This window comes from Belonocnema kinseyi, chromosome 2 (genome assembly GCF_010883055.1).
Source record: "Belonocnema kinseyi isolate 2016_QV_RU_SX_M_011 chromosome 2, B_treatae_v1, whole genome shotgun sequence".
Lineage (NCBI taxonomy): Eukaryota > Metazoa > Arthropoda > Insecta > Hymenoptera > Cynipidae > Belonocnema > Belonocnema kinseyi.
Window position 1 is genome coordinate 44,704,952 of NC_046658.1, and position 12,986 is coordinate 44,717,937.

Consider the following 12,986-nt stretch of genomic DNA (forward strand, 5'->3'; position numbering starts at 1 on the left):
GGAATTTTTCTGAGGTCAGATTCGGATTCAGCGCAGCAAAAACCTTCGGGTATAGTAGGTCTGGTCTCTGGTTCTGAGAATTGTTGGCCTGTGTAATTTTTTAATGTGAAAAATTGTCGTAAAATATCTGCCTATCTCTCTACTAATTGCTGGCACATTGTATTTTTTGATTCAATAAAACCGCTTTATGTTTTTAAGGGAGATTTGTAGGCACCATTTCTATGTGAAGTTAACTATAAACAATTGTTATTATTCAATTTCAAATACCACGAAATATTCATGTATTTTAAAAAATTGTAATTTTTGTTAGAAACAAATTTTTCTCATCTGGAAATACTTTAAATTATTGTGAGAGTGATCTCAGTAACAATTCCTACAAAAGATTAACAATTGGATTCTTTATAGACATTTTTGGTGGACAATTTTTGAATTTTTGGTTTTGTAAATGCGAATTTCTCTTCATCAACCGAATTGATGTAGATATCCTTAATGATAAAATAGGTTTGATCATATTTGTTACATTACAAAAAGTGTTAACCTAATAAGCAAAGTAAATAAATCAATTAAAAGCTTCAATTCTTTACAAAATCAATAATTTTTTTCTTTTAACAAATATAATCAATAATATATCATTTTTCCGAATATGTACATCAATTCAGATGATAAAGGAAACATCGAAATAGAAAAAACCACAAATTCCGAATTGTTGCAAAAAATTATTTATAACAATTTTAATCTTTGTTTTACAAAAATCATGACTAATAATCACTCTCACAATAATTTACAGCGTTTTGATAAAAATTAAATTTCTTGCAATAAAAATTACAATATTTTGCTGTTGTTTAATTTAACTTGTTCATATTACAATACAAGTCCGATAACTTGCCATCCGATAAGTGTACACTCCCCTTAAAACGTTATGACACGTACGACACGCACACTAATTGTGGTTCTCCCACTACGTGTGCTATTTTGCTCATGATTTGCACCCATAATTTACGTATGCGCGCATATAATATCTTATATGCTAGAGGGGGCATCTGATAAGTTCGAAATTCCTGGAATTTTCCGCCCCTACAGTCCCGAAGTTGGAAAGTTATCGGACTTGTACTATAATTGTAACACACAACAATCAAATTATTTGTATTCTGGGAACACTTGCGCTGATTTAAGATGATTTTCATTATATGCAAATAGTTCTTATAGAGTCAGCAAAGGCGAAAAATACAGTGAACCCTAGGTATGGGGCCCCCTGATAGAGTTCTTCCGAGAATTGACGCCAAGTAGGAGTAAAAGGAGCTGCGCGGGGTGAGCGGCGGTCGGTCTGACGTGGACAAACAAAAGCGTTTTCTAGGAAACGGCCGTCTGTCTAGGTCTGACCCACAAGCTCAGCCCCAAAATCGGTGCAGTATCAGAGTTTCAATGTATTTAGATGATTTATGCAAAACATCAGACTAAACTATTTAAAATTGCGGCTGAAAAATGAAATCCCGTTTTCTGGCTCTAATAAATACCATATCAATAACGTGGAAGATAGACTTGAGAACCTCTTGCTTAAACTTACATAATATGCATAATGTAAATCTAACTGAAACTCATATTATTAATAAATATTAATAAAACCTACATTCGTCTTTCAAAAGTTATTCAGTTACAGACGTCGATAACGACAGACAGACAGGCACCGACGTAAAAACTATTCTTTTCTGACTCTGGGGGCCTCAAAACATCGACATTTGATGGAATCCGCAAAAGTTATTTTCCACATAAAACCAATACCTTATCATTAGGATGAGAATGTAAAAAGATGATATTTAAGCAGTGATTGCGTCACTCGAACGTTATACACATTGTCCGACTCCGCGCTTCGTTATCACTGCTCGATTCGTTCGGATTCGTCAAACTTTATGGGACTCAGAACGAATTCGTAGATCCAACGCTCCGCAACGCTGAGAATGTACAGCTTTCAGAGCTCCCGGTTCAGCAAAAAGGATTCCGGTGGGTCAATGTCAGAATTCACCAAAATCGTTAGGATTCGCACGAATTCGTTTGTTTTGTTCAACCGATTTCAAATGAATCCTGAGTAGTACACCCCTCGGTCATGACGATAAATTGTTCGTATTTTGGAATGCTGCGAACAGCCGTACATAGAATTTTCAAGTTCAAGAAACAAGTCGAGTTCTTAGAAATTTGGAAAATGCTATAAGTTTCTGAATTTTTTCCAAAATGGCTGGCTAACGAACTTGATCTTCACTTTCTGTTAATTCTTTCGAAAGTTATCGTGCTCATAAACTAAAAATCTACAGACATATTCGCGAAAACCTTCAAAATTTATAATTTTCCAACTGCCAAAATAACTACCATTGGTGAGTCGACGAACCGGCTGCACCAGGTCGCGAACCAGGTAGCTTAGCACGTATTCAACAAGAACTTTTTCAAAGTTTAGATTGTTCCCACTGCCAAAATAACTACGGCGCGATCTGGTGCACCCGGGTCGTCGAATCACCCATGGTAGTTATTTTGGCAGTTGCAACAATCTAAATTTTTAAAAAGTTCTTGTAGAATAAGTGCTAAGCTACCTGGGCCGCGATCTGGTGCAGCCGAATCGTCGACTCACCAGTGGTAGTTATATTGGCACTTAGAACAATCTAAATTTTGACAAATTTCTAATGTTTGAAAGAATTCTTGTAGAATAGCAAAGTTCTTGTTCGTTTCATCAATTTAACCGCAAACTATTTTGTACCTCAATTTATATGATGATTTTTTAAATCGCTCATACTAACTCAACAAACATCTTTTAATCAAATTAGTACAAGCAACGCTATCTCTTAATGGCTCAAAGGAGTGCTTTCTTTATTTATACAGCGAGAGACTATTACAAACTGAAAATCTGTTAACCACGCCCCTACTCGCTCTCTGATTCGCGGGCCTATTTCACGACTGCGCGACTCTTATTGGTCGGCGCTTTGACTTTTTGGCCTTTTGTCACGGATCCGGTTTCAGAAAACGCCGTTCACGGCAAAAGAAATTCGTAGCTAAAAATAACTACAGTTACGGCGTTTCTGGAATTACGGACCTTTTTTCTTGGGGTTCGATGATTCCAGGGAACGTCGTAAGCGAGTAGGGACCTCTTCGAAATCATGACGGCTCGAGATCACTGCCCGATATTTTAGTAATGTCCGTAATTGCCCGTTGCGGCTTTTTCTCGAATTTTTCTGTGACATATTCATCTATCCATGATTTGAGCCTGCAGTTAAAGTTAACGGTCAGTTACGGCTCTCTTCCAAATCACGACTTGCCAAATATTGCACTTAACGGCGTTTTCCTAAAAATTAGTAATAATTATTTTTAAAGCTATTAGCAATATCAAAACATTATTTTAATAATCACGTGCATTTTTTCTTCAAAATTCCAACATTGTAAAAAAATCATTTTTCTATTTTTTTTTTTTGCAGTTACCGGTGTTTTCTCAAATCACGGCAGTAACATTTTCTCTAATGAGAATGTAATCTTCTGGTCAAAAGTGTTTTTAGAAGAGTTTATTTTGTGCATATCTTTAAAAAAACTAGGTAAAATCCAAAAAATACAAATGTTTTAGCTCTTATAGATCACGAGATATGACCCTGAAACTTAGAGCCTTTCCATTCGAAAACCATTGAATCCATTGTTCCATTGTTTGTAAAAATTACTTCCAGAATAGGTGTTAGCCAAAGTGAGTTATTTTTTTGTAAAAAATGTTATGGAAGGGATCAGTTTTGAAACATTGTATTATTTTATGTTAAAAATGCCAAAAATTGATATAATCATTGCAGAGGAAAATATCATTGTTAATTTTTAATGATAAAAGGATAAGTAAATAAATAAATTATATAATTATGCACTAGATGAAAAAAATTAATAATTAGAATGGATCAAAGTTACATGGTCATAAAATTATAAGACTTCAAACTTTTTGTTTTTATTTAACGCAGGATTTGTTCCCATATCATTTATCTTGTTATAGTTTCGTCCGGTTTTGTCATAGGATACGCACTAAATGAGCTATTAAAAAAAAAACCTTTCGTAAAATGAACAGGTTCCAAAGTACAGATACAACCTTCAGAATTTTTCTGTTGGATATTTTGCTCTAAAATACAATAAGAAGGGTCAGTTTACGGCATACGCAACGCAATTTTTTAAACCTTTTTCCAAAAATATTTCCGGAATGCGGCGTAGTCCCTTCTAGCAATTTTGGCTTTCTTAGCATGAGACCCCTCGGTAAGCCATTTTAGCAGAAAATGCCCTTTACCTACTCAATACAATAAAAAAAAGTACCAGATGCTTGTGCGCTAACCTCCGACTCACGCTGCAAGAGTCATCATCATCGGCAATCGCCTATTTTGCGCACTTGTATCACAAATAGCTATGTATAAATTCGCCAAGGCATTGGTATTAGAAATAGAAATATACTTTCATTTTATTGCTACTGAGCGAGAAGATTGGTGGCTTTCTTGTAGATTGAAAAATAACAACTTACCATCCTCTCCAGTAGTGGGCAGGCTTCTTGCGGACTGCTTGGCCCCCATTTTCCTAATGGCTTTCACGATAAAGCGCGAGCTTTCTGGAAGTGGTGCCTATTTTCTTGTTTTTCAATCTTACAAGTTCCCAGTAATTTGATTTCCACATCTTCCCTTGCACTTGAAGGGAGCCACGTTCCAACGACGGAAGTCTTTTTAGGTGGCAACTGATCCAACTTATGACCAGCCAGATTTTAATTGACTTCATTCTTAGTCTCCATGATTCTTTCTAATAAAAATTGTTTTTCCAGACATTTCTTGCATCCAATTTTTGCCTCCTTCTATAAAGTAAATGATGTATATGTAATACTTGAAGTTGCGTTTGCTCTTTTAGATTGTAATTATATTCATCTTGTGAATTTGATTAAAATAAATTACAAAATAAGTAAACAGTGTGTTTATCTGACTCGTAAATCGGGATAACCGGGAAACGTTCGAGAAATTGATTCAGTGACTGGGAATTTTCTGTTGATTGTACTTATTTGCAAATTAAAAGTGGTTTCATGTATTTTATTATTCTAATTCTGAGTTAGAATTGGGGATTTAATAAAAGAATTTTAATTCTGTTTTGGGACAGGGAAGAAATAAAAATTCACGTAAAGAATAACAATTATCCTTACTCGTAACCAGTTAAGCCAATAATCAAGTCATTTGAAAGTCATGAAGTAAATAAATTTATTTAATTGTGTACAGAAAATATTTGTAAACTCATCTTTTAAAATTTAATTTTAAAAAATAATTAAAAATAAACCCAGAATTGTAAAAAAAAATCTGGAAGATTTTAAATTTCTTTCAAAGTTCTGAAAGTTCTAAATATTCTTTAAACTGACTTGAATTTTTCCTGATATCTGAAATCTTTAAAATTCTTCTTGAAATTTCTCAAGAATTTTAGGAAAATTATATTTCAGAAAATTTTAGAAATAAACTGATAATACTTATTTCCTTCTTTAATTAAAATTTTCAAATTAGAAACTTTTATTTTGTGTTAAAAATTATTTTTTGCCTAAAATCGAGAATGTACACGCGCACATAGCGTTCGATTGACGATGCTAGTGCTATCAAACTATTGAATAGTTCAGGAAATGATTGATAAAGATATATTATAATTTTGACTTTTCAAAAGAGGAATGTCGTGAAGAATTATAACTTTGATTTTGAGGCAGACAATATTCGCGAAGAATAAAAGTTTTTACTTTGAACAAGGAATTTTCTAAAAGAATTTTAATTTTGAGAAACTGTGCTAATATGCTAATAATTTCTCTTAAACGAGGAATTTTTTATATGTAAGGGGAATTTGGGAAAAGAATTTTTTAAATTTAAAACAAGGGAATTAAACAAAATCTTTGTTCCAAAGCAGATATCATCAGAACTTGCAACTGCCCTCTGACAAATTTTGGAAAAAGGGATTTAATATTGTTTTAGAACATAACCGAAAATTTTGTGAATAAATATAATTCTGACATGAATTAGAGAATTTTGGGAATTAACTTAACTGTGACTTGATACAGTTAATTTTGTAAAACAATTATTTCTGAGTTTGCACGGAGAATAAATAGATTAAATATAAAAGTATTCACATAAATTTTCAAAGATAATTTTATTTTGATTTAAAAAAAAGAAATTTACAAAAACAATACTCGTTCCAAGTCAATATTCATCAAGTTTCGAAAATTCCTTGTTCCAAATCAGAATTTGTTTTAATTGAAACATTTTTTTTTCAAGAAAAATTTGGCAGATTTTTAAACTTGCTTCTTCAAAATTTAAGAAGAAGAAAGTTGCTATATTTTCGACTTGTGATAGAAAACATTGTTAATAAATGTAATTCGGACTTGGAACAAGGAGGATTCGTAAGAAATTATTATTTTCACTTGGAAACAGGGGATTTCCGTAAATAATTATAATTTAGTCTGTAGGGTAGAAAATTTCCGCAAAGAATGATTATTTTACTTGGAATGAAGAATTTTTTACATTGAAAGAGAATTTTGGGAAATAATGTTTATTCTGACTTAGCAGAAGAGAATTTGAAAAAATTTCTTTCAATCTAAGATTTGTTATTCTTTAACTAAATTCTCTACACCAAATCTGAATTGTACTTCTTATGACCAAAAATTATCTCATGCTCCAACACAAAATTATAATTTATCCTTTTCTCAAATTCACTACTCCAAATCAGAAATCTTGGAAATCCCTTAAAATGTTTAGAATTCTTTTAAAATATTTAAAAATCGTTTGGTATCATTCAAATCTTTTGAACTGTTTTAAATTGAGAGGGAAAATCAAGAATTAACCGAGAATTAAAAGAATTTCAAATTTCACAATTTTTTGTTAGAATTAAATTTTATAAAATGTGTATGGATTTAAACACAACTGTTTGGTTATGAGGTAACATTTTGCTGAATTCAAGCCTCAATTCTGAAATCCTGGTAATGAGGACAGAAAATTATTTCAATTTTGCTTCATTCTAGTATAATTTTCCCGAAATTAAAAAACAATATTCAGGTGTAATAATTTTAAGTATTGTGCTATTTTAATGTGAAGGAACAGGTTGGAATGAAATGTGAAAAAATGAAGTCTAAGAATTCTTAAACACTTCCATTTTTCGAAAAATGAAATTAAAACTTCCAAGCTAAAGTTAAACAATTAGAAACCTTATGCAGTTCAAATATAAAAATGAGCAATTTGATGGCTTTGAAATTTATACTTTTTTTAAGTCCTACATGGAATACAAATGTTATTGTGCAAGTTTTAGAAAAAACCTTTTATTGAATGAAAGATATTATTAATAAAAAATATTGAATTGTATTTCCTTTATGTTTTGGTTTTTTATGTTTTCGGTACGCCGAACAAACACCACTTACGGAATAATTAGGTATAATCACGAAAATGAAATTTAACTTTTAATTAGTTACGAAATAGTTATTGTGCAAGCATCCTCGTATATTAGTGTTTCACAAACTCAGCGATCGATTGTATATTTAGCGTTTCCAATTGAAGTTATTAATGTGATTTTCTAATTGTTTTGCGACGTTATAGGCATGCGTAGTTTACTGAACGATAAAGAGCCACAATACACAGAGCAACTATTGATTGTAAAATTCATCTATATATTGAAAACACTATGCAATATTGTATTAAATGATGAGAGAATTGAACAAGTCGATAAGTTCGTATACCTTAGTAGCTTATTTACTAGGGACGGGAAGATAGATGAGGAATTAGATAGACCCATAAACGAAGGTAAGAAGGTTATTGGTAGAGCAGGTCCCCTTATCAGAAGTAAAAATATATCAAATAAAGCTAAAATAGCAATAAATAATTCTATATTTGTACCGACTGTACTGTACGGTAGCGAGACATGGGCTTATCAAGCAAAAGATAAGAGTAAAATTAATGCAATTGACATGAAATTCATGCGCATAATATGCGGGAAAACCCTGAGGGACAAAGTAAGTAACGAGATAATTCTAAAAGAATGTGGTGCAGAAGAGACGCTAGTAGAGACATGGGAAAGAAATCGGTTAAGATGGTTCGGGCATGTTGAGAGAATACCAAATGAATGACTAAAGAAACAAACAAGTGTATCAAGGTAACGTAAATTGCAGCGCTCCCAGAGGAAGACCGCGAAAAGAATGGTTACAATGTGTGAATAAGACCCTAGTTAGAAGAGACAAAAGAAGCCACCGAAACACGAGAGCCTGCATAAAAAAATGCATGGACGTAAAAGAAGCTAGAGAAGTATGCTAGGACAGAAAAATATGGCGGCAAATAGTTAATAAAAAGAGTCTCAGTGGAGTGTATGACGCCTAAAACAAAAAACCTTGGACACGAATGGACCCAAGTGCTGAACCTTACATAACGACTTTGTGAGGATCTTCACTTGGGGTGATTGCTAGAGAGATTGATCAGCAACCTGGGTCGGAGTAATGTTGCGGAACGAACGTGTTATTTAAGTAAATAACACGAGAATTCTCGATCAATCTAAACATTGTATATCCCTTCCTCATATTACGCCTTTCCCCATGGAGTGATTCATGCCTAACCCGAAAAAGGACATGGCTTGATGGTGTAATAATAATAATCAGTTGGTTAGACACTCGGACTTCACCTCAGAGATCCGGGGTTCGATCCCTGAGCCGGTACCTCTAGAAATTTTTCAATGTACCTTTACTGGGCCCTGGTGGTTCGGAACCCACCTTAAGCTGTAGGTTCCCCCATCGTGTACTTGAGTGCTCTCATAAGATCACTTGATTGCATTATAAAAATGCGTCCGTGACTGATGATATATACCATGACAGCCCCGTGCAAAATGATCAAATAAAAATCCAACTCTAACCAAAAATGCCTTCCACATATTGGGCAGTATAAGCCTGTAACAACATTTCAACACAGAAATGTTTTTTATAAATTGATATATAATATATATATAAATAATAATAAACCCATGGAGTGGCAGATGGTAGCTCGAAGAAAGCATCCAGAGGTGACTGTTGTCACCTCCAACGCTCGTGGCCGCTCGTAATTGTATACCTACAACATTATCGCAGGAGGTTTCAACCATCGTATTAAATTGTTTGAATTAACTTATAACATTCTAATCTCGTCAGTCACTTGACTTAGTCCGTGGCTATGATGTATAACCGGGATTACCCGCGTAAAAGTTTAATAAAAACACATAAATATTAGCTATATATTATTGATTTTTACAACAGTTCGGTGGCAATCTATGATATTGCCGCAAAATTAGTATTATTGCCACAGCGATACGAAGAAATACTTTTTCCATATCAATTATAAATATTCTACAAACTTAATAATTGCCCTTCAGAGTTAGAAAGGTTTATGTTTTCGATAGCCTAGGGCGGGAGACTGCTGGTTCTCGTGCTTCGCGCGCGATAATATATTTATCTCGCGCTAGACGCGCACTTCAAACGGCACACTAGTGCAAATTATCATCAGCAAAAATGTTAAAGGGCAGATATTTTAATTGGTTAAGATGGGTTGGGCATGCTGAGAAAATGCCAAATAAACGACTAACGTAACAAGTGTATCAAGGTAAATAAAATGGTAGCGTGCCCAGTGGCAGACCGAGGAAAGAACTGTTAAAATGTGTCAATGAAACCCTAGTTAGAAGAGACATTGAATACACAGAAACACGAGAACAGAAAAGTATAGCGTCAAATAGTTAATAAACCTCACCTAACGACTTTGTGAGGCTCTTCACTTTAGGTCATTGCTAGAGAGTTTGATCAGCAACATGGGTCGGAGCTGTGTTGCCTAACGAAAGTATCATTTTAATAAATTACTCGAGAACTCTAGATCAATCTGAAAATTTTATAACCCCTTTTCTCACCCTACTCCCTTCCATTCTCTGATAAGAATGTAAAAATAAAATTTGGTTAGTAAATATTTTATCGCAACTTGTGTCGTTTTTTCATAAATTTAACTTGCTTATTTTCAATGTTATTTTACACAATTTAAACCAAAAATATGCATCCTAGCGTGAAGTGGTTCTGAGTAAATATGTTAATATAATTTAGGCGAATAAACTTTTTAAATAAAATGTTATTGAAGTTTGTGTCCTTTTTCCGAAAAGTTATTTTTTTATTCTTAGCATATTTTTATAATAGGAGCTTTTAATGAATTTTCAGATCATTTTGGGTTGAAAAACTTTTTTCTCACTTTTTTCGTTTTCCGTGCCATTTTTCCAAAAACTTAATTTTAAAAATTATTTTCTACGAATAAAAGAAAATATACTCGTCCGATCTAAACCTTATTATGAAAAGAATTGACCATCTTTTTGGCTAAACAACTTTTGTCTATTAGTTTTTTTTTCGTACCTTGTGCCATTTTTCTACACAAAAATGTATTCTTAATGTCATTTTTATGATTAAGACCATAACTACATGTCCCATAAAAAGTGGTTTCCTTTAATTCAGCTGTATTTGTTATATGTTGCGTAGCTCGGCATCTTAAACAAATGTCTCCATGGTCGCAAAGCCCAAGAGCCCCGGGTTTCGAGATAAGGCCCGCTGAAGTCAGTAACACCAGGTATAGGCTCTGTTAAAAATTAAAGTTTATTGTAAAATTCTTGATCTAAGGCTTGCTGTTCAACTCAAATACAAGGAGTATTTCTGAGCCTGACATCAAGTTAAAGGTTAAAGGAACATCTCAAGGTCAAATCGTTTTATTTTAACAGCGACCCCTTTTTACGAAGCTGTAAATGAAAAGGGCGTAGAATTTCACATTCGAATATAAGTTTTACCATAATCTTAAGATCAAATGTTAAGGTTAGTTTGGGGTTGAAAGCTGGTTTGGAATGTAATTTCTTATTTCTAACTACGGACTTAATTAGTTTTTAACTTGAGTTAGCTCCTTCATATGTTTAGGACAAATTCGAACATGAGAGTACCGATATCTTCGAACTCGGTAGAAACAGAGAAGTACCAGACTTTTTGAGGATCAGAATGTACTCACGATTCAGAAATGCTACTAGCTATCAGTTATGGATAATTTTTCGAAAAAGAGGAGTTGAAAATGATTAATACGGAAACGGAGACGAAGCTATATTAGGATGTTATTGCTGCCGTGATTTGAGAAAATACCGTTAAGTGCAAAAAATAGAAAAATAAGTTTTTTATGTCGTTGGAATCGTGAAGAAAAGATGCACGTGATTATTAAAATAATGTTTTTAAATTGTTAGTATCTTTTAAAATAATTATTACTAAATTTTGGAAAAACGCCGTTAACTACAAAATTTGGCGAGTCGTGATTTGGAATAATAATTTAGAATAATTCAAGAAAAGGCCGCAACGGGCAGTCACGGACTTTACTAAATTATCGGGCGGTGATCTCGAGCCTTCGTGATTTCTAAGAGAGATCCGTACGCGCTTACACCGTTCTTCGGAATCATCGAACCCCGAATACAATCGTCTGTAATTCGAGAAACGCCGTAACTGTATTTATTTTAAGCTGCAAAATTCTTTTTTCGTGAACGGCATTTTCTCAAATCACGGCAGGCCTATTTCTGAAGTCCATGATTTGAATAGAGTTGTAAAGAATTTATTCACAAGAATTGAGGGAGTTCAAAGAATTGCAAAGACATGAAGAGATTTCATATATTAAGTTTATCGGATATTAATTGTTAATAATAACAATATCGATAATTTATTCTTTGAACGTTCCACTGAAATGTTCCAGGAACGTTCCCAGAATCTTCCGTGCTACTAGGGCCCGGTGCTACTGACTTCAGCGAGCCTTATCTCGGAACCCGGGGGGCTTTGGGTTTTGCGACCATGTATACATTTGTTCAGGGCGCTGAGATACAAAACATATAACAAATTCAACCAAATTTACTGAAACCACTTTTAGTTTGTCAAAAAATTAAATTTTTTTATTTCTTATTTTATTTTTTACGATTAAAACCAAATATAGGAGTTTCATTAAAAAAAAATTAAAAACCAATTTTTAGCTAATTTTTGGGTGAACAACTGTTGTTTATATATTTTTTCGTACCTTTTGTCGTTTGTCTAAGAATTTAATTTTTTTATATTTAATGTGGCTTTTTTTGAAGATAACAAAAACTGCGAATGCTATAAAAAATTATTAATTAAAAATTTGTAGCTTTTTTTTGGGTAAACAATTTTTGTTTCATTGTTTTGTTAGTAGTTTGTGTTGTTTATCCAAAGATTTTATTTTTTCACTTTTAGTTTTGTTTCATTACGAATGAAACAAGCGCTACGTGTCCTATAAAATAGTGATTTTTGTATCTTGCATAGTTCGAGGGCAAAATTGATTTTTTTTTATATACAATTATTTTTTGTCCGATCAAAATTTCTCATAATCTCGTGGGGTTTTGAAAATCAACGTCTCAAAAATTTTAAAAATGCTTCCACTTTTTGAATTTTTACCCAAAATAGCTGGCTAACGACCTAGACCTTCAATTTCGGACACTAAAAGAATATACCAAAGGCTAATCCAATCTGTCAATTCTTTCGAAAGTTGTTGTGCCCATAGACAAACAGACATATAGATAGACAGGAGCATTCGTAAAAACCTGTTTCTCGGGTACAGAGGGTCTCAAAATGTGAGCATTGAACAAAAACGGAGGAGGGGGGTCAAATATGACACAAATCTAATACATTCTCTAATGAGAATGTAAAAATAAAACCATAAAGTTTCAATAACTAGCAGCTTAAATAACATAGAGTGCATAATATGTGAGTGAAATTACCATTTTTATTGGCAAGGCGAAATAAGAGGACAAACATTTGAATGTACTGCTTTGCGAAAATTCCTATTTAAAATAGGAAACATAGTGCCGAATGACGTCATATATACCGGGGTTCATGAGGATGATAAAATTCCTAAATCTCATAATTTGTTTTATCACATTAAAAGATCTCCGTTCTGTTGCCCCGGAGACCAATATTC

The 12,986-nt window shown here is 33.2% G+C and overlaps 1 protein-coding gene across 7 annotated transcripts in view; it reads right to left on the reverse strand.

Annotated features, from left to right (window-relative positions):
* LOC117168312 (serine/threonine-protein kinase 32B) overlaps positions 1–12,986 on the reverse strand; it is a 115,003-nt gene that overhangs the window by 83,800 nt on the left and 18,217 nt on the right. For 5 of the 7 annotated variants that reach the window (XM_033353876.1, XM_033353879.1, XM_033353877.1 and 2 more), the window contains one exon: positions 4,517–4,837. The exons of 1 other annotated variant lie outside the window; for it this stretch is intronic. In XM_033353876.1, coding sequence (XP_033209767.1) covers positions 4,517–4,565 — 49 coding nt within the window. In that variant the 5' untranslated portion in view covers positions 4,566–4,837. Of the gene's footprint in view, positions 1–4,516; positions 4,838–12,986 lie in introns of those variants that run through there. One more of the 7 variants, XM_033353880.1, reaches the window with a different exon arrangement.